This window comes from Vipera ursinii (assembly GCF_947247035.1).
Source record: "Vipera ursinii genome assembly, chromosome: 11".
In the NCBI taxonomy this organism is placed as follows: Eukaryota; Metazoa; Chordata; class Lepidosauria; order Squamata; family Viperidae; genus Vipera; species Vipera ursinii.
This window is the reverse complement of record NC_139524.1, coordinates 11,482,943-11,505,573: the sequence shown is the minus strand read 5'-3', so window position 1 is coordinate 11,505,573 and position 22,631 is coordinate 11,482,943. Positions and strand designations below refer to the sequence as shown.

The window sequence follows — 22,631 nt, the reverse complement described above, 5'->3', positions numbered from 1 at the left end:
CATAACTTTAAACCTCGTACGTCAAGGACTGACTCTAGTCCTTTAGCGTCTGCCCCGTTCTGTGTGGAGAGAATAGACTGACGAATACATAAGGACTTAAGATGAATCCTCCTGGATCAAGCAAAGGGAATCGTGTTCCAGATCCCAGCAGATGCTTCTAGGAAGGGCTCAAGTCGAAGGAGAGGCCAATCGCTCATAATTGGTATGGAAGGTCTGGCTAGATCACACACTGAGACATCAACCAAAGTGTGAGACATAAGCTGGGAGTGATCAGTTCTCAGGGCAGGGAAGTCCGTTATGTCAGCAGACACTCAACTTCAAAAGCTTAAAGCACGAGGCAAAGAGCCTGTTTAAGCAAAGGAATGGTGGAAAGAAGCAGTGATGGATTTAATTGCCATGGATATAAAGAGAACCTGCATCCCCATGCTGAGAGAGGATACAGACACACAAATACGCACACGGACATGGCAGGAAGAGAATATGGACCTCACGTATGAAAAATGTCTGATTCGCCATGAAGTTGCTCTTCCTCCTTGATGGGAGTTGCAGTCTCTGCCTTTTGTCTCACTTGCAACGAATGAATCCTTCATTCTCCCTCCAAGTTACGCTAATGAGTCTGGCCCACTTATAAAAATAAGAGGCTTTTCTGCACGGTTAATCGGTCCCAGAATCCCATCAACGTCCCTCGTTATGCATTTCGCTGAGCCAAATCTCCTTGGCCGCTGCTCTGTCTTTGTTCCTTTGCCTTTTTGTACTTTTCTTCCATGGGAATCCCTGCCCTGGTTTGGATTGACCTCATTATGCAGGTCTCCTGAGCAATGCCCCGGGACGGCCTAATCCCAGCCCAGCGTTACTAACAGGAGTTTTCTTTGCTTCTTTCCAGTCCCACTGGCTTCCCTGCAACCTGCCTGCATAAAAATTCCTCACTCTTGGTTTCAGGATTTCCCACCAGAGATCTTCCTTGGGTATCTTGGCATCCTTTGTGAGTATTTTACTTACTGAAGTTTTGCAATGTAGCCAGAATTCTGTTTCTCTAGCCAAAGATGCCACAGTTTTACTGAAGCTTTAAAAAAAATAAAAAAAGAATAGGAGCGGCGATGGAGCCCAAGTCTCCATGTCAAAAACCATGTAGGAGTTCGAGTCATTGTGTACGGTTTCTACGGAGTTAAGACTATTTATCTACTGGCTGAATAATATCCACGGTAAAAGTCTTCTCCATGGGTGTATCTCGGTTTGTTGTCAAGGTAGTTGCCAGGCGGTCAATCCAGCTGCTTCTGCATTCAAAGCATTTGCTCCATCCCAAGAATGATTCTAACCAGCGGAGTCCAATGTAGGCTTCCTTAGAAGTGTGGCACCAGCTTAATGAGACTGGCTTCATTGTAGACTGAAGAATCAGTGGTATTTTTCCAGCTTGGTTTAAACGTTTTATGGACAGAAGACCTGGAGAAGCCATCCTGAGACTCGCCCATTTCAAAAGCTTGCCAGATGGCACAAGACTGTGCTTTTGTCCCTAATGAAGGAGGCTGGTGTAGTTAGCGATGTGTAATTATGCTGCAGGTGACTGGATTTGCATATTGCATAAGATACAATGCACCTTGATTGGTTTTGACCGGCTCAAGGTTGACTCAGCCTTCCATCCTTCCGAGGTTGTTGGGGGCAAAGATGCTGACTCTGTAAACCACTTAGAGGCAGTTATATACCGCACTAGGAAGCGGTATATAAGTCTAGGTGCTATTGCTGTTGTGGATGGGTTCAGATACTGCATTGCTGTAATGCTGTTTGCTTGGTGAGCATGCAATGTTAGTACTAAGCAACATGGAGAAATTTCCTGATAGTGAGAACAATTAACCCGTGGGACTGCTTGACTCCAGAAGTTGTGGGTACTCCATCACTGAATGTTTTTAAGAAGAGACTGGACAGCCATTTGTTCAGAACGGTATAGGGTGTTCTGCTTGAGCAGAGGGTTGGACTAGAAGCAGTGGTGGGATTCAAATATGTGAACAACCGGTTATCTGTGTGGATGCCGCTTCCGGAAGTCCGTTCTGGACCTGGGCAACAAAAAATTAGCTACCGGTTCTGCCGAACTGGTGCAAACCGGCTGAATCCCACCACTGAATACAAGACGTCCAAAGTCTCTTCCAACTCTGTTATTCTGTTAGTCCAGTTAAGTGTGGTTAATCCATTCAGTCATTATTAGACAAACCTTGTCTAATCACAGGTTTGCCTGCTAACAGGGTTCCCCTATGTTCTTCTGTCTCTTTTTCTTTCTCCCAGGGGCTAGATTGGAGTGCAAAGATGACGGCAATGGTGAGTTTTAACTCCCTTCCTTTGTTCCCGTGCTCAAGTTCTCACTGGGGATAACTGTTGGGAAAGATGCCAGATTCAAACTTTCTCTTCAGCAGAATTAGCTCCGGTCACCCAACACACCAAACTCCAAAGCAGCAAACCCCATTTTGGTCTGGCATATTATTCAAGCCCAGTCTGGGAATTCATGGGTGCTGTGTCCCAGGAGGTTTTCAAGAACAGCTGGGTAGCTATCTGCCCAGATAGTATAAGGCCTCCTGCTTGAGTAAGGGGGGGGGCGCGTTATTTATTTGTTAAATTTCCTTGCCACCCATTTCATATCAAAACGAATCTGGGCGGGTTGGATTAGAAGGCCGCCAAGATCCCTTCCAACTCCATTATTCTATCTTCTAACTGTTTTTCTGTTCCCTGTGCTATGTAAATCCAGCAAATCAGGCCAAATGAACTTAATTATGGTTCAGTAGTTAAATATGGGAAAATATATGCAAACGTAGCCAAGGTGTCCCTACCCCAAAAACTAAAGCATGAATTGCCTCCATAAGCAAGCTAGGCTAAAATGGAATTGTCTTGATTGCGATTTAGTGCTGCATGAACTTGCAGCCAAAAGGGTTCCCAGCCTCTCCTGCCGTTGCTAGTCTGAATCTTTCCTCCTTTGCATCCCAAATGACTCCAGAGAGTCATTACCTTCGCCCAGAGGATTATTGGCTGCCTTCTCCTCCCACCCCACCCCCTGGACGAACTGTACAGTTCCCGTCGTCTTAGGAAAGCTCAAAATATTCTTAAAGACTCATCTCATCCTGGACATTCTTTTCATGAACTATTACCATCCGGCAGGCGATACAGTTTAATAAAAACAAAGACAAATAGGCTGAAAAATAGTTTTTAATCCCAGAGTGTAACCATATTAAATACCACTGTACAGTGCAACACTGAATTGAATGTGAGGGATGTGTGTATATAACATATGTTCTTATTTGTGGTTTTTACTTGTGTGTAGTGTGCACTGTGGACAGCACTTAATTTCGTTGTGAGTTACACAGTGACGACAAAGATATTCTATTCTGTTCTGTTCTGTTCTATCTAGTCTAGTCTAGTCTAGTCTATTCCAAATTCTATTCTATTCCATTCCATTCCATTCCATTCCATTCCATTCCATTCCATTCTATTCCATTCCATTCCATTCCATTCCATTCCATTCCATTCCATTCCATTCCATTCCATTCCATTCCATTCCATTCCATTCCATTCCATTCCATTCCATTCCATTCTATTCTATTCTATTCTATTCTATTCTATTCTATTCTATTCTATTCTATTCTATTCTATTCTATTCTATTCTATTCTAAATTGTTGCCTGACCTTCATCTTGCAATTTCACTCCCAGACTGGCACCTTCAGGCAAGTTTCGGAAGAGGAGCAGGCTTTGCGTACTAAACTTGAGCGACTGAGCACCAGCGACCATGGTCCTGTGTTTGGGAAGCATGATAATATCCCCGCACACACCTTGCAGAAGGTGAGCATCGTGTAAAATTGGGGAGAATGACGGAAGCAGGAACCAGATGCAGAAGATGGCCAAGAAAAACATTTAGCACAGATCTGTTGGCTGGCTAGACTTGCCACCCATTTTATCCTGACTGAAGGATCTGCTTTAGGGAGGACTGTAAAATATATTTGGCTGCAAGTTCCTTGTGCTATTTTGCATGTCACTCAGACCTTTTAATCTAGGGGTCTTCAAACTTGGCCCTTTTATGACTTGTGGACTTCAACTCCCAGAATTCCACAGCCAGGCAATTCTGGGAGTTGAAGTCCACAAGTCATAAAAGGGCCAAGTTTGAAGACCCCTGTTTTAATCTATGCTCACCTACCTAACATTGATCATCTTATTCACTTTAAGAGCTGCAACCATTTACTTCACAGCCTTGGCCACCTAATCCTAAAATCCTTTAAGACTAAACCAAGCCTGGGTGACAGAGAGAAATATAATTACTATTAGCCACTGGATGGCACCAAACTCCAAAAAATAGGGCAGCGTTAACTACAGTACTGTATTATAAGCTCCCACTCCAACTTACAATAGTCAATAGTTGACTCCTCGGATGTCAGTTCAGTCTAGTTCAAAATGTTGGTTTGATTCACAAGCACTCTTGGTATGGAAGAGGAACCATTAGTTTAAAGGAATAATTCCCCACGTGCTTAAAATGTTCCTTCCTACGTATAAATAACAGTTACAATGTGGATTCCACTTTAGGAAGGACTCTGACACTGTCCCAAAGGTGCTTTTTCAGGAGACAACTGGACTTTCTTGTTTTTCCTTTGAAGAAGTTTTGCTTCTCATCCAACAAGCTTCTTTAGCTCTGACTGGATGGTGGGGAAATAGAAGGATTTATATACTCCTTGCAGACAGCTGGTCATTTGCATTCATTTAGAGAGCCGTTGAGGCCACTTGGAGATTTACCTGTGTCCTTAAGGTCAGCTGAGTCTTCAAAGAAATGCAAGAAAGTCCACTTTCTTGAGATTCCAGTATGATCCTCCAACTCATGGTCTACCTGTCACATTCTCTTTGCCTCTTGTCCCTAGGCTAAAGACGAATTGAACGAGACCCTAGAGAAACGTGAGTTAGCCGTGAAAGAGCTTCACGAACTTATCCAAGAGAAAGCGAAAGATGGAGAAGACATCTGCAAAGCAGTTGCTGAGAAAATGCAGGGGAAGGATGATGCTTTCCTCCTCCGTTTCATACGTGCCCGCAAGTTTGATATCAACAGAGCTTATGATTTGATTAAAGGTGGGGAGTCTTCCATTGGACGCTTCCCTGCAGACATGTAGATCCATAATTATCACTCGTTGGGGGTTGAACTGTATTTATTTACTGGTTGCAATGATTTTTACAGAAGTCCATCTCTCAGCTTGGGTGGCGTGATGGGTCAGTGGTTAAGACGCTGGGCTTGTTGGTTGGCTGGGATGAGTTATATTACTCAAATTGCTGGGAGTAGCACTATCAGAAGAGAATAGAACAGAACGGAATAGAATACCGTATATACTTGAGTATAAGCCGACTCGAGTATAAGCCGAGACCCCCAATTTCACCCCCAAAAACTGGAAAAAGTTGGTGACTTGAGTATAAGCCGATCCGCCGTTCTGCAAGCCTCCGCCGCCGGCTGCTTCGTTCCGCAGCGGAAAGAAGCAGGCAGGCTGCTTCGTTCCGCAGCGGAAAGAAGCAGGCAGGCTGCTTCTTTCCGCTGCGGAAAGAAGGCTGCTTCTTTCCGCAGTGGAAAGAAGCAGCCTGCTTCGTTCAGGCTGCTTCGTTCCGCAGCGGAAAGAAGCAGGCAGGCTGCTTCTTTCCGCTGCGGAAAGAAGGCTGCTTCTTTCCGCAGTGGAAAGAAGCAGCCTGCTTCGTTCAGGCTGCTTCGTTCCGCAGCGGAAAGAAGCAGGCAGGCTGCTTCGTTTCGCAGCGGAAAGAAGCAGGCAGGCAGGTCACGGAGATCCGGAGACCTGCTGACGTTTGGGGAGGTTTGGGCACCTCCCCAAACCTCCCCAAACGTCAGCAGGTCTCCGGATCTCCGTGACCTGCCTGCCTGCTTCTTTCCGCAGCGGAAAGAAGCAGGCAGGCAAGGCACGGAGATCCGGAGACCTGCCGACGTTTGGGGAAGTTTGGGGAGGTGCCCAAACCTCCCCAAACGTCAGCAGGTCTCCGGATCTCCTCCCCAAACCTCCCCAAACGTCAGCAGGTCTCGGGATCTCCGTGCCTTGCCTGCCTGCTTCTTTCCGCTGCGGAAAGAAGCAGGCAGGCAAGGCACGGAGATCCGGAGACCTGCCGACGTTTGGGGAGGTTTGGGGAGGTGCCCAAACCTCCCCAAACGTCAGCAGGTCTCCGGATCTCCGTGACCTGCCTGCCTGCTTCTTTCCGCAGCGGAAAGAAGCAGGCAGGCAAGGCACGGAGATCCGGAGACCTGCCGACGTTTGGGGAGGTTTGGGGAGGTGCGCGCGCACCTCCCCAAACCTCCCCAAACTTCGGCAGGTCTCCGGACGGCGGCTGCTTGGGAGAGGTGCGCGCAATCCCGGAAGCACCAAAGCCTCGGCCGCGCACAAGTCCTCGGTAAGTTTTTTTTGTTGACTGGAGTATAAGCCGAAGTGGAATTTTTCAGCCCAAAAAGTGGGCTGAAAAATTCGGCTTATACTCAAGTATATACGGTAATAATAGAACATTAGAGTTGGAAGGGACCGTGGAGGTCTTCTAGTCCAACCCCCTGATCAAGCAAGACACCCTATAACGTTTCAGACAAGTGGCTGCCCAGTCTCTTCTTAAAAACCTTCAGTATAATACCTCCACTACTTCCACTAGCAATAGATGTCAGTTTGTCTACTTGCCAGCTAATGCAGGGGTCCCCAACCCCCAGTCCATGGACCAGTACCGGGCCATGGCATGCCAGCAACCGGTCCACACAAACAAGCAAAGCCCCATTTGCAGGATGCGGACAGCACACAAAACCACGCACCCTCTGGTCCGTGGAAAAAAACTTTCTCCACGGAACCGGTCCCTGGTGCCCAAAAGGTTGGGGAACCTCTGAGCTAATGGGTTTCAGATTTCTGACATGGAGAGGCTGCAGAGAAGGTCTGTTTGCCCTGAGAATATCCGTTGGAACATCTACCCAAATGGATCTGGATAAGCAGGTCTTTTGTTCAAAGAGGGTCTTCTGTTCATGCTCAGGTGCATGTGTGTAAAATTTCATTTTTATGCATCCAGGTTATAATTTTAAAAAAATATCGTTCTGCCCTCCTTGGCTTCCTTCAAATTGAAATGGGTAATTTCTGTATCAGAAGAACAGTGTTGAGTTTATTGAGCTGTTGAGCAGAGTTGAGGATGAACTTCTTGTTGAAAGCATGCAGCTCTCACTGGACATACCCTCCCACCTCTGTCACCACTTCCTCTTTGGTGTGCTGCACATCTCTAATGTGGCACTGTTAGAGCCTCTATCCCTAACTCCAGGTTACGTCAACTTCCGTCAGCAGTATCCAGAACTCTTTGAAAACCTGCTCCCTGAGGCAGTACGGAGTACCATTGAGGCTGGCTACCCTGGCATCTTGTGCAACAGGGATAAATACGGCCGGGTGGTGCTGCTGTTCAACATAGAGAACTGGGATTATGAAGAAATCACGTTTGATGAGGTTGGTATTGTCTGGTAAAGATGGCTCATCTTTTAAAGTTTTATGGCCGGTGTTTCAAAGCCAACGCAGCAAGATCCGTGAATATGTTGGAGCATGAGTTGCTACTCCCCAATGGTTTTACTACAGATCCTCCGTGCCTACTGCGTGATCTTGGAGAAGCTTCTGGAGAATGAGGAAACTCAAATCAATGGCTTCTGTATCGTTGAGAACTTCAAGGGATTCACCATGCAGCAAGCCTATGGCATCAAGCCTTCGGAACTCAAAAAAATGGTGGACATGCTACAGGTGAGCCTTATCTGCTTGCCTTGGCAAGTTGCAAAGGCCAAACATCATGAAATTGCCCTAAATAAAATAATCATGCTAGAACATTTGGGCAAGCTATGGGGTAGCAGTGCACAATGGAGCCATAGGGAAAGATTTGGAGGCACTGCTCCAGGGATAGATAAATAGAATTCTTTATTGGCCAAATGTGATTGGATACACAAGGAATTTGTCTCTTCAGTGGGACACTTCGGCAGAAAACGATCTCAAATGCAGCACTTTTTGAAGTCCCAGGGGACTTCTGCGATATTTTTTGCCATCTAAAGGAAGGGTCCACGAAACCCCCTGAGACAGGACTCACAATAGCTCAGCCCTCCCCTCGTCTGTATGTAAATAACAGGAGTCTGCAGGTTTTTGTAGATATGTTTTGCTTTAAGCAAGACTCTGCTGCATTGTTTAGTTCAGCGTTTTGCAACCTTAGGAACTTGAAGATGCGTGGACTTCAACTTCCAGAATTCCCCAGCCAGCTATGCTGGCTGGGGAATTCTGGGAGTTGAAGTCCACGCATCTTCAAGTTCCTAAGGTTGGGAAACGCTGGTTTAGTTTGCTCTTTTGTGCTCTTGATTAATGGGTGCAGTCAGCAAACCCCAAGGTTAGATTTAGCTGTAAAGACCCAGCTAATAATTCTGCCCCGTCAATTAATGTTAAGAAAAGAGCTAAATCTGAGCTAGTCTATCTGGTCCACCTAGTCTTCCAAACCCCTTCCGTGCCCGAACTGTGAGAGGGGTGGCAAATAAATTTGATAAATAAATATAAATACGATAGAGCTCTGTCAAGATTTGGTAGCAAACACTCCCTTACAGTGACCAAAACACAGATCAGACTGAAGAAGACCAGTGAACGTTTAAATGGTAGGAGATGTTGCTGCTGCTAAAGAAGAGCTGTGGTTAGAATGCAGTATTGCAGGCAAACTCTGCCCACTGCCAGCAGTTCGATCCTGACCGACTCAAGGTTGATTCAGCCTTCCATCCTTCTGAGGTCGGTAAAATGAGGACCCAGATTGTTTGGGGGCAACATGCTGACTCTGTAAACTGCTTAGAGAAAGCTGTAAAGCACTGCGAAGTGGTATATAAGTCTACGTGCTACTGCTATTGCTGGTAGCCTTAGCCTTGCCAGGACTCTCTTACGAAATGTAAGACTTCTTCCAGCTAAAAATGGACATGAGGGGGTTGGAGATGACTTCCTAGTCACAAATTGTTCCTTTTTGACCCAGTTGTTGAGATTGTGCACTGCCAGAAAAATCAAATGGGACATTTGATTACTTTAGTGGAAGAGGTCTTGTGTGAACAGGGCTAAGAAAAAAATCTAGGCTTCTGGGTAGATGAGATCTTGCTTAAGACACCTTCCATTTTTCTGGCTTTCACCCTTAACTTTGGAATTCCCAGGATTCGTTTCCAGCTCGATTCAAGGCCATTCATTTCATTCATCAGCCTTGGTATTTTACCACCACCTACAATATTGTCAAACCATTCCTGAAGAACAAGCTCCTGGAAAGGGTGAGTTGTACCATCAAAGACTGCACAGTGGTACAGACAGGGCTTTTGTTTCTCATAGAACGCTCAGAACGGAGTTCCGGCACCTTTTTTGGATGGAACCTTGTAGGGTAGGCAAGGCAGGTTGTATGACATGTGTGAGTTCCGGCACCTTTTTCTTTTACAAAAAAGCACTGGGTACAGATAGCCTTCAGCTTATCGCCACAGTTCGGACCAGAATTTCCATCGCTAGGCCAGGTGCTTGTTAAGGGAGTTGTGACTGATTTTACAATCTTTTTTTTTTTTGCTGGCTCAGGAATTCTGGGAGTTGAAGTCCATGAGTCATAAAAAAGCCAAGGTTGCCTACCCCTGCCTTATACCATTCCAGTCAAATGATTATCCAGTCTATTTTTGAAAACCTCCCAATGACGGAGCACCCACAACTCCGGGAAGCAAGCTGTTCCATGGATTAATTGTTCTCTCTGTCGGGAAGTTTTTTCTTAGTTCCAGGTGGGATCTCTCCTTAAACAAGTTCCCATCCATTGCTTCTTGTCCTGCCCTCTGGTGCTTTGGAGAAGAAGCCAATCTTCTCTTCTCTGTGAAAGCCCCTCAAGTACTAGAAAACGTGGAGAAACATATTCCCAACAGCTAAGATTAGAACATAGAATCCACAGCTCCTTGTCCAATTCCTTGCTCAAATCTAGAGAGCCTATGCTACATTCCGGTCAAACGGTTGTCCAGTTTATTTTGGAAAGCCTCCAGTAAGGGATCACCCTCAACTTTGAGAGACAAACCGTTCCATGCAGTGATGGGATTCAGCCCGTTCGCACCACTTCGGCAGAACAGGTAGCTCATTTTTTGTTGCCCAGGCCCAGAATGGACTTCCGGAAGCGGCATCCACACAGAGAACCGGTTGTTCACCTCTTTGAATCCCACCATTGGTTCCATGAAATAATAATAATAATAATAATAATAATAATAATAATAATAATAATAATAATAATAATAATAATAATAATAAATAATAAATAATAAAGTTGGAAGGGACCTTGGAGGTCATCTAGTCCAACCCCCTGCTCAGGCAGGAAACCCTATACCATTTCAGACAAATGGCTGGCCATTCTCTTCTTAAAAACTTCCAGTGTTGGAGCATTCACAGCTTCTGGAGGCAGGTTGTTCCACTGCTTAATTGTCCTCACAGTCAGGAAGTTTCTCCTTAGTTCCAGGTTGCTTCTCTCCTTGGTTAGTTTCCATCCGTTGCTTCTTGTCCTGCCTTTGGGCGCTTTGGAGAAGAGCTTGAGTCCCTCCTCTTTGTGGCAGCCCCTGAGATAATTGTTCTCTCTTTCAGGAAGTTTCTCCTTAATTCCAGGTTGGAACTCTTTTGACAAGTTTCCATCCATTACTTCTCATCCTGCCCTTTGGTGCTTTGGGGAACAAGTCAATCCCTTCTTTTCCATGACAGCCCTTCCAGTACTGGAAGACACATTCCCCCTTAATACTTCTCTTGGATAGGTTAGAGACATTAAAACATAAATTGGATTTTTTTTAAAAAAAATAAGCAGGATAAGCAGCTCCAAAATTAGTCCCTGCCGTCTTTGGCTCACGTCTTACCCATTTCCTTTCGTATTCAGGTCTTTGTGCACGGGGATGAGCTTGACACCTTCTTTCAAGAGATCGATGCTGATATATTGCCAGCTGATTTTGGAGGCAACCTGCCCAGATACGACGGCAAGATGGTCGCCGAGAAGCTTTTTGGGATCTGGATGGACACTGAAGACACAACTCTTTAAAAATGGACGCCTGAGGTGGAAGATCAGCCTCAGCTCTTCTTGGAATCCCAGTACAGATAGTTCTCAATGTATAGCCACAATTAGGACCAAAATTTCCACTGCTAAGCCAGGCGGGTTATTTAAACGAGCAGTAACTGATTTTATCATCTTTATTTTTTGCCACGGTTGTTAAGTGAATCACAGTTGTAAAGCGAATCTGATTTCTCTCACTGACCGGTCAGAAGCTGTCTGGGAAAGTCACACAGGATGATCCCATGACACCACAATGCTGCAAACCCATCATAAATACAGCCAGTTGCCAAGTGGCGCAAATTTTGATTGTGTGACTGTGGGGATTGGTGTAGCGGTCACGAGCGTGAGGAATGGTCACCTTCTTCAGTGTCGTGGTAACTTCAAAGGGTTGCTAAATGAACGTTCATAAGTTGAAGATTACCTGGATTGACAGGCCGTACTGATTGTGATCATAAGCTCTGCTTCTGTCTCTTTCATTTCTCATTTTCAACCTCTCAGTCACCAAAGGCAGATGCCCCCCCTACACACACACACACACACACACACACACACACACACACACACTTCTCCAGAAACAGGTGCTGTCATTCTATCTCACCCTTCCCTAGTGAGGAGAATTTGGGGATCTACAAAGAAGACGCTATGGCTGGGTTGGTTCACTCTGGGCCCAACAGCTGGTGTGCAATGGACCACTTTAGAACTGGTCTTATTAGGATTGGGACATTGGAAAAGTATGTCTTCGCTCAAAGTTGTATATTCTAGGACCACATCGCTAGTGGGCTTCAGAAGATGGTTCTAAGTTGTGTGGAGCCGTGCAGGTGGGAAACCTCTGGAATAGAATAGGACAGACATGTCAAACACAAGGCCCGGGGGCCGGATGCGGTCCGCAAAGTGGTTTCATGCGGCCCGCGAAGCCATCCTGGAAACAGTGAGGGAATGGCCCCCACTGCCTTGGCCCTGGCCCAGAGACCCTCCTCCTGCCAGAGACCCTCAGATCTGTCCCACTCCTGCCCAGGCCCCCATAGGCACCCTTGATGCGAACGATGTAAAGCTGGCCACACCCACCCAGTAGGCCACACCCACTCTAGCCACACCCACCCAGTAGGCCACGCCCACCCTGGCCATACCTACCTGGCCCCCTGAGGGCAACCGCAATGCTGATGCGGCCCTCAATGAAATTGAGTTTGACACCCCTGGAATAGGAAGTCCCTGCAGAAACCTACAGGCCAGCTGAGATATTTTTTTCCAGTATTTTCCATCATAAATATGAGTTTTGTAGCCACCAGAAATGGCTCCATTAGCGTGCATGCTTTGGCTTAAGTTTTTTTTTTAGTAAACTAAATGCGCCAATCACAAGGATGGTTTGTTATGTTGTGTGCTTTAAAAGAGAGACCAATATGCTTTAAGCAATTAGGCAGGGCAAGTCAGATCAGATGGGATTTTTGTCCCTTTTGCTTAATTTATGGGGTTTCAGCTCATCCCAGGGGGGGTGGTACCTCAAAGACAGAGCCCTGACTTTGCGTATGGGGGAGTCCCAGTCTGTTTTATACTTCTTCACGTATAGCTGAAAAAATTCCTGCTTACGTAAGTCAAGCCTCATCCTGCAATTTTTTTCAGAAGAGTCTGCATTTTTCTTCCTTGGAATGACCATCATCTCATGCCTGCTTGAAATCTCTCAAGATCCTAATATCCTGCTCCTTAAAAGGTGGCAAATTCTTGGCTAAGAATAATTGTGGGACTCTGCAGCCTCTTAAAGACTTCATCCACTTCAAAAATACTTTTTCTAAGATCACCTTTAATTTGATGGAAATGTCGATGGTTGCTGAAAATGTTTGGACAACTGCCATGTGCTATGATGCCCCCACTGGATTTGTCCCCTTATCACAACATGTAACTCTAGCCCTTGGTTCTTACTATTAGTCCTGGGCTTGTCTAAACATTGAGCCTAAATAAGCTTATATTACTGGCAGTCCTGATGCATGATGCACGAATCTGGCCTCTTGTCTTCCCTGCTCATATCCTCAAAATGATCCTAGAGAAGATGGATTACAGGACAGTCTGACAGACAGATAGATAGATAGATAGATAGATAGATAGATAGATAGATAGATAGATAGATAGATAGATAGATAGATAGATAGATAGATGATAGATAGATAGATAGATAGATAGATAGATAGATAGATAGATAGATAGATAGATAGAGCAGCTTTTTCCTACAATACTATACTAATGGATTTCAAATCACATTTTGGAAACTGAACATAGAACAAGAGATGATAGATAGATAGATAGATAGATAGATAGATAGATAGATAGATAGATAGATAGATAGATAGATAGATAGGAAGGACAGAGAGATAGAGATAGATAGATAAGATATAGAACTTTATTGTCATTTTTTTTACTGTGGGCACATTGTTGTTAGCTGCGAAGTCATGTCCGACCCATCGCAACCCCATGGACAATGTTCCTCCAGGCCTTCCTGACCTCTACCATCTTCTGGAGTCCATGTGGGCACATTGGCACGCATTAAAAATGAAATTTAGTTGCTTGCTCTCAAAGCATACACATACATAACACATTTAAACATGCTATAGCATATACAACAAATGTATAGACCTACACCCTTACTTATAAATAAGATATAAATATTATTCACTGTCCATCTCGAGTACTTAATGGAAGTAGGAAGCTTTAGAGTTCACAAGGTTGATAAGTGTATGGAACAAAATTTGTGGCTGAATCTGGATGTTCTGCTTCAGATACCACGGAGCCCCCTCCTCCCAGAAGGTAACAAGGAAAACAGGTCGTGGAGAGGATGGGTAGCTTCCCAGACAATCTTGCGGACCCTGCTCAAGCGACGCTTATATGCTACAATCCTCAACTTACAACCATTCATTACATACTAGATGGATATAAGCGTTGCTTGAGCAGGGTCCACATGCCTCCGAAGATGGCTATCTAATCTGGCCATCTCACATAGCTGGAAACATTCTGCTTCTCCTCTGTCAAATGCTCAGTTTTAAAGACAATGCTCCACTGCAATTTCCCCCAAGTGTAAAATTCAAACCAGGAGCTCAGAGAGACACAATCCGTTAATCTGCTTATCCACATATAATCCGCTTGGGGCGATACCCCCTTGTGGCTTGTAAAGGCCATAAATGGAAGCCAGGAATGCTATCCAAAGAGAAGTCCTTTCTGTTCTCCTTGTTCCACGAAATCAGATCCGTAGCGGTCACCCTCTCTTCCCTATCCTGCTCCACATGGCTAAATGCGGAGGCGTGCTTGATTGGTGGAACAGGCCAGCAGGGGTATCTCCGAAATAGTAACCATTGGAAGAAGCCTACAAGAGGGCCATTCACGAGACCAATGGCTCTTACTCAAGCTAAACAGGACATCGGCTCTTGAGGGTGCAGAGAGAGAAGGGGAAGCTTTGTGAATGCAGAACCATCAGCGTAGCATAAATTCACTCTCTGGGACTTTGAGAACCTGAGGAGAGGGGAGAGACGGGATCCGATGTTTCTTTGCCATCTCTCGGAAAGCTAAGTCCCCCAGAAGAAGGGCGAGACTTGAGACCTCCGTTTCTCAAACTTAGCAGATAGCCGGAAAAAGCTGAGTTCTTTAGTTTTTCCAACTTGTAGTTTGCTCCAAACCCAGACAGGGCACAACGATCTTCCCCCAACTCACAGAAAATTTGAACATTCATATTTTTTTTCCCTCCTGAGAACTGGGAGAGGAAATTAAGCCGATCTCTTGCAATCTAGCAACGTGGTTTATTTAATCCGGCCTTTAGATTACAAGTCTTGTGAACACTGTGTTTGTTGCACACCATACTACTGCTCAAAGGAATGCCATGTAGAAGAGAAACTGTTTTTCAAATCACCTTTGTTATATACAATTTTGCCCGGGTTTGGTTTTTTTTTTGTGTTTTTCGTTTTGTCTCACATTCTGTTCCCTTCTGATTATTTTTCTTCTGGTGTATTGATATTTCCTAAATTCTCAGACGTATGATAGTTTCAAGTTTTCCTACTATTTTTAGACTCCTATTATTACTAATCCTATTATTTATTTTTACATTGAGCACAAAAATTGTCTTTTTCTGGCATAAAAGCATGTTAGCCACTAATAATAATTAAAAAAAACCTTAAGTTCTTGGCTGATTTTATCAAAAATCTGACACAGGAACGATCTGCAATGGGTGCTGGACTATGTTATTTCACTTCACGCTTCCTAAACTGGAAACATACAAAAAGATGAATTACACTGCAACGTTTCCAATCGATTATAAATGGCAAGCTAAATTAAATGGGAGCATCCGTTGGTTACCATGTACCAGAGGTTTATAGTATTCTAACTTCAGATACAATACACAATAAACTATTTCAGGTTAAAATTTGTTCCATATGCATATTTAACAAAGACTGATTATTTGCAGCAGTTAAGTGTCTCTACCTGAAATAGCACCAATGCATTTGGTTCTGCCACCCAATAACAATTCTGCATTTCTTTGTTTTTGGTGGTTTGACCTCTGGGGAAAAATAAGACATACAGGAAATCTAAATTCCAAGTCCACTTATTCCTATCCAAGTAAAGAGAAATGATGAGACACAATCCTCATTGCGAACTCAGTTAAAGTCTTTTATTGTTTTTTTTCTAAGCAAAGAAATTCCATTGAATCAAATAACAAAATTACTGTTCTGCAATAGCCTTGATTGATCACACACAGAACAAAAACCAAAAGAAATATATCAAGGACACACGTTTCTAAACTAGAAAGATTAGCAGATTTAGAAAAAAATTGCATTGCTAGTTGCAAAACTTCATCCTGCAGACAGCCGGTCCAACAACGAACCGGTAGTGAGGATCACACATACACAAATTCCCCAGGGCAGCATTTTTTTTTATTTGTAAAGGAATTTGGGATTGTGGAAGTAAGGGTTCCCCAAATTGGTCTTGGAATCTAAAATTGCCGATAAAATAAAGTAAAATTGAAGTCCAACAGCCTTAAAAAAAAAGTAAAAAATGCTCAACTTACTCCAATAAGGCAGCTGCAGTGACACAAATGAAAAAGATCACAGGTACAAGCTAGCTTCCTGAGGCTTTGGGTCTATTAGGACACATTCAAGAGGAAAAGAAAGAAAACAAGAGTGTAATAAATCAGAAATCCCCATCTTTAAAAATTGTGCTTTTTTTAAATCAGGAGAAAGATTTCCCAAAATGCCTAAATGGCTTTGCTGTGAAATGCAGCCCATTCTAAACAGCTGGAATGACGTTAGCTTGGAAGGCGATAAAATAAAAGTATGGGTACAACCAATTAGTGGGTTAATTTCTCATTTGTTCCAGGCAATGTTATGGCTTTCTACTCAAGATGTGAAACTGGACCTCTTGGATAATGGCAGGATTGGTTTGCACAAACCCAGATGTTACTGGGTACAACATCAAAACAAAAGCAAAATAAACACCACGCCATCAAATACAAGATTTTTGTCCACATTTCAGGAATTCCGAGGGGGGGAGGGGGAGAAATGGTTGTGTCCCACTAAGACTGGAATCAGCAAAGCGGCTGGGACTTTGGTGGTCCCAGAGCCTGAGGATCTGAAAGGAAATACACTGTTATCAAGGAAATAAAAATACATATCCTCCAGTAGACAAAAGAGAAAACGGAAGGGGAATGGCAATTCTCGGTTCCAGCTTAGCCAAATGCTGCCCATTTATGCTTGTGCCCTGAAACCAGCAAAAAGTAAAATAACATTTAAAATGGAATACACATAGTTCTCAAAGGAGATTCTTCCCCAGTTGTTCTATTTTTATTTTACCATGAATCTCATCAAGGACACTTCCAGGAAAGAAAAGAAAAAAAAAAGACTTAACACATATAGCACAAAGGCGGTTTGCAAAGAACAAAAGCGAAGGGCTCCGGAGCACCAGCACAACGCTGGGCGAGAATCCTTTCCTTTTTAAATCGAGCAAAGAATTCTCCTCTCTCCAGTTGTTCTAACCAGCAACCCAGCTGCCTTTCGCTCCGATTAAGAGAATCTGCAGGAAGTCAACCAGGTATGCTATTAAGACCATCCCGTTAACATATGCGAAAGAAATAGAATCGGATGTGTGTGTGCGTGTGCGTGTGTGTGAAATGTGATATGGACCTCTTACATCTTCTTTTTGATTATCACTAGTAGTGCCAGGCCATTCATTCCGATTTAAAGTCAAGCTGTCTTGTTGAGGTATTTTCCTACGATAAAAAAAAAAAAATCTCATCCAGGAACTGGAAGCTCTCATTCTACACATCTAAAAGAAGTGAACAATAACTGGGCTCACATCGTTCTAACAGGGCAGTCTAAGCCAAAATTGTCTCCTGCTTTGGTCTCTGTATGCGTGAGATAGTTCGGGACCTGTGCTTTTTAAAACAATTTTTCCTTTTTTTAAAAAAAAAAATAAAATAAAATTAACCCATGTAGGCACATCAAGCAGGGATCTGGGACTAGCACGTTACTAAGATTAATATTGGGTGGCTGTGTGACTTGGTCACGTATTCCTTTAGATCAGAAATAGGTGGTGTTCCTGCAGTCAGGAATGACACACGCTGGCACTGATCTATCCGCTAGGGGCACAGCAATGGCATCACTAGAGGACAGGGGTGTAATTTCCAGCCCTGCTTTAAAAAAAAAAAAAAAGACCTAACGGGTGAAGCTATCAGAGACTTAATGCACCAATATTACAGTACGTATTTTAAAGACGGCAGCGATAACATGGCCGAATGTCAGCAATTGTTCTTGGGGGGAGGAGAATGAAATGGAAAAGGAATGGAAGGTGAAATGCAGTCTGTTAGTTGGCTATTCCCTTTTTTTTTTACATGTAGACCTACGGAACAGCGTGTAAACTAGCAGATATTTGGGAAATGCACACTTGACCCACAGAGAAGCTATCTTTAATGCAAAGACAAAGCTGCCAAGACATGAATTCTAGCACAGAGGTTGCCAAGGAAGAGTTGGCTTCTATCTTTTAGTCAGCTGAGAAAGGTGACACAGGATGAACCGTTTGGCTGCAACGGCTTATCAAGAGGGCCTGATGCAATTCCCAACACCGCCTTCATTAAAAAGGGGAGTATGATGTGCTCACCACAAAATGTACGAGCAGTCATGTCTCCAGCATGCCCAAAAAAAGTCTTCAGAGGAATAATCCATCAAATTCCGAACATGCAAAGAAAAATCTCTTTAAAAAGGTTTTCTTTTAACTGAGTTTAAGATAAATGGTGGGAAAACCTGATCTGTTTCCAAGAACTTTCAAGGAATATTCTGTTTCACTAAAATAAAAAAAAAACAGGTTTAGTGCCATGTAAGGTATACAAATTGGCAACTATCTTTTGTTGGTCAATTTCTCATCATTCCAGTCTTTTCCTTACAGAATTTTTCAGGGGGAGGGAGAGGGACTTAGAATTGAATTTAATACAACCTATGGGTTTCTTTTTCATTGATGCAGCAGAAAAGATCAAATTTGTGACTTAAAAAGACCGTCTGATTTACTGAAAAGTTCTGATTTTCCTGATAACAGCTGGGACATGCAAGAGTCATTACATTTACAGTATGGAGGAAGCAAAAATTATTTTCCAAGGGTTTGAGTAGTTCTAAATGAATTTAAGTCCTCATTGGAAATTGCTACATTATACGACTGCACAACTTTGCAACCCCATTTCCAAAGTTTAAACAAGGAAGGATTAAATTCCTTGTCTTATTGTACACAAAATCTCCAACTGGTTATAAAAAGAAAAATAAAGGCAAACTCTACCCTTGCAGTCCTTTCAGCAGAAAGTCTAGTAAGTGCCTTTACTTACAAGGAATCTTATCATTTTAATTCACAGCAATTTTATCAACTGTTGCTCCTTCAGAGTTGTCGAAATATATTATTCCCAGCCATTAAGGCAAAGATATTAGGAATTGACGGGAGATCACCAGATTAGGAAATGTTAGTTTTATTACATTTATTTTAAATATAAAACACCATAAAGTTATTATCCTGAAGACAGAAATGATGAGAACTGGTTAAGATTCTTATTGCCTGCTTTTTAACACGTTGTTCAGCTGAAGAAAAATAAGTCACATTCATTCCTATTTTATATATTGCAGCAAAGAAAACAGTTGAAACAACTAGGGGTTTTCTGTTGTTGTTGTTCCTTAAATAGAAATAAGCATTTGAGGTTATTAAAATGTTGTTCTGCAGCTAAAATCATATGCTTATCTTGGATTTGGTTTCCAGGAAAATAGAAAGCAATGGCAAAAAAAGCAAAATAAGACTACGTGAGGTGGGAGGGGGAAGAAACTTGAATTTTTAATGAGTGATCGATCCTTCCTATGTAAGAACAAAATAGAATCTGAATTCATTTACTCTGCTTAAGTCACAGAGTTTGTTGAACAGGTCAAGAGTGCTTTGACTTCTGATGTGAGAAATGCACCTTTCTTCCTACTGGCGATTATTGCTCCGTTTTTAAAAACAAAAAATAAATCCTAAAAAAACATAAGTTACACTTTTTGGAATCTCAAAACCAACTGGGAAGATACCCCATACATTTATTTTCAAGAAAGACTTCCCAACAGTTTAAAAAAACAAGTGCCCGCTATAATTAAAAGTGTCTAGGCAGCAAAACAAAAGGTAGAAGCAATAAAGTGCTAACGATTACAGGGATTATAATGCAGGGGAATGACTGTTCAAATGTAAACTGAAATGTGCCTAAGGAAGGAACACCAAACCGACAGTTCAAAACAGAACTGCAGTTGAAAACTAGTCTAATTGCAAAAGTTGCACTGTCTTAAGTAATCCAGACTTCAGAATGAATGAATGGGTACGTGTACAAATAAAGATGTGTCTTTTTTTTTTCACTTTCAGATTGGAAACTTGCTCAGTACGAAAATCTGTCTCTATTCTACATCAGCAAAAATCCTGTTTCTCCACTTTATCTGCATTACGGCATCTCGCCCCAAGTTGCCAATCTCATTTGATGTCACTGGGCTGAAAAGTTTTAACAAGCACCTTTGGACTCGGGGAATTGCAGAAGCCACTAATAGTTAAGGCATACAGTACATTTAAAAAAAAAACTTCTTTTAAGCCAAGACAACTGTGGCTTTCATAATCTTACTGTACTGCTTTAGTATGCTGGGGAGGCGAAAAGAATTTTCTCCATCCTTCGCATATGAAATTTCTCTAAAGCAAAAAAGAAAAAAGAAAAAAAAAGAAAAAAAGAAAAAGAAAGAAAAAAAAGAACAGATAACTTACAGACTGATGGTCACTGGTTTTTCACTTACAGACAGTATTAAAAGGCCTGGGTTAGGAGCACTCACGACTTTTATGTCAAAATATAATGCCTTGATTTAGAAAAGGCAACGATCACAAGGCTACTTGTTTCAATATCAAGTAGTAACAGAGCAGGGCATCTACCGTTGAGTCCCAAAGCTTTCTAGGTGGAAAGCCCTGGCGAGAAAAGCAAAAAAGGGTGATTGGTTGAATGCACTCAAGTCAGAATTCTGGAATTAAGGGCCGGCTGATCTCCCAAACGTTTTCAAAGCCACCGAAAAACCCTGAAGCGCCCTCACAAGAAAGAGCGAAGTCCCTCCTCACTCGAGGGGTGAGGTTCCGGAAATTCAAAATTCCCCGGCCTTCTCCCCTGCTTTGCAAACGGCTGCCCTGATTGGCCTGCCGAGATGGTTTGATCTGTGCCTTTCGCAGATGTGTAAAATTTCCCTTTCCTCAGGGCCCGCGGTGGTTAACAAGGTGAAACACGACCACAAAAGGAAGTACACTTCTATCTCGCATTTAGTAACACGCTAGGCAAGTTTTGCAAAACAACCAGACGGGGTTGCTCTGCTTGTTTTCTTTGAACAGTGAAAAAGTGTAAGCATTGGAACATCTTGCCGCTCTCCAAGATGTCCAGGTGATTCGCTAGTTTTCAAAACCTTATGGAAAGCTACAGGCAGCAGACCTCAGGGGACCGGGCGGGTTTCCTCTCTGCGCTGAGTAAGCTGCAAGCCTGCTCCCAAACTGTTCAAAACGGCGACACCTTCGTGTCGTAGCCCTATTTGGCCTGAAACACTGAGGTCGAATGCCTACACTGAAGATGGATCAGGCCTGGCCTGGAAAAAAAAGCAGCGAGGAAGAAGAAGAAGAAGAAGAAGAAGAAGATGGAAACTTAGTCGGAAACAACCTGAAAAAAAGTCTTTGGGATTGGTTTATTCTTGGCCGGACGATTGTTCCGTATCTGAGCAATTGGATTTATTCTTCTCCCACTGGCAGATGGCATCTGTGTACTGCACCACCAGCTTATCCATCCAAGTGAGGGGTTCAGGAAAAAGGACGGAGCCTTCAAAGAATCCCAGGTGGCCCCCGTGCAAGGGCAAAACGAACATGACGTTTTCCCGTTTTTCTGAAAGAGAGGAAATAAAGGAAGTTTAGAATGCAATCTCGCTTCGCTCTGGGGCTTTGCCCAAGTACGTTTTCCAAATTTTTGCGGTTTTCTTCGCGGTGACCTATAGCTAAGAGGCAGCCACAAATGGTACCAAACAGCAGTCATTATATCCTGATTTTAAAAACAAAACCAAAAAAAAAAAACCAAAACACCCCACCTGCTTCAGTCAAAATGAAAGCCAGCAAATTATAGGAATCAAATCCACTTTTGGTTATCTCCCACTGATATGTCTACCCTCCCCACATATTGGGCTTTAGGCCATAAACTCTTTTCTACGCTGCAAAGCAGGATGGGGTTCCATAAAATTAAATTGTGAAATGTGGAAAAAAAAAACCTCATAGACGTTTTGTCCCACGCCTCCCTTTTGGCCAAAGCTGTGAAAAGAAGTCACAGCCTGCTTCCATGTGACCCAAGGACCCTTGACTTACAATCTTTCGTTTACTGACCGCTTGAAGGTACAACGGCCCTGCAAATATAGTGACTTAGGACCGCTTTTCCCACTGAGGACTGTCGCAGCATCCTGTGGTCCCATGATCAAAATTCAAATGCTTGACCAAAGGGCTCATGTTAATGACGGTTGCGGTGCCCCGGGGTCACATGATCCCCTTTTGCAACCGAAGCAGAACATCCAGATTCGTTCCATACACAGTATAAACCTTGTGAACTCTTAAGCTTCCTCCTTCCGTTACATACTCACGACGGACAGTGATTAATATTCATATGTTATGTATATGTAGGGGTGTAGGTCTATATATATGTTGTATATAGTAAGTTTTAGGTGTGTGTCATGTACGTGTTTCACTTTGAGAGCGGGCAACTAAATTTCATTTTTGATGTGTGTCGTTGTGCCCACAGTAAAAAAGGACAATAAAGCTTATCTTATCATCTTATCTTATCTTATCACGGATAAAATCAATGGGGAAGCCAGGTTTACTTTACAAACATGTTACTAACTTAATACCTGCAGGGATTCACATAACAACTGGGGCAAGAAAGGTCGTAAACAGGGGGCAAAACTCACTTAACAACTGTCTTGCTTAGCAACAGAAATTCTGGGGCTCAATCGTGGTTGTAAGTTGAGGACTGACTGTATTCTGTGGGGCATTAGATAAC

At 43.2% G+C, this 22,631-nt stretch overlaps 2 protein-coding genes across 4 annotated transcripts in view; one reads left to right on the top strand and one right to left on the bottom strand.

Moving 5' to 3' along the window:
- Positions 1 to 2,295: 2,295 nt before the first annotated feature.
- RLBP1 (retinaldehyde binding protein 1) lies at positions 2,296 to 11,050 on the top strand (the record flags this gene model as incomplete). The annotated part of the gene is made up of 7 exons (XM_083371738.1): positions 2,296 to 2,307; positions 3,689 to 3,817; positions 4,882 to 5,086; positions 7,289 to 7,467; positions 7,594 to 7,752; positions 9,174 to 9,284; positions 10,892 to 11,050. The coding sequence occupies 7 exons, from the start codon at positions 2,296 to 2,298 to the stop codon at positions 11,048 to 11,050; spliced, it is 954 nt and encodes a 317-aa protein (XP_083227864.1).
- A 4,639-nt stretch (positions 11,051 to 15,689) lies between these two features.
- Positions 15,690 to 22,631, bottom strand: part of ABHD2 (abhydrolase domain containing 2, acylglycerol lipase) — a 203,139-nt gene continuing 196,197 nt past the window's right edge. For all 3 annotated transcript variants that reach the window (XM_083371367.1, XM_083371365.1, XM_083371366.1), the window contains exon 11: positions 15,690 to 21,476. In XM_083371367.1, the coding sequence (XP_083227493.1) occupies positions 21,283 to 21,476 (194 nt within the window). In that variant the 3' untranslated portion in view covers positions 15,690 to 21,282. The remainder of the gene's footprint in view (positions 21,477 to 22,631) is intronic.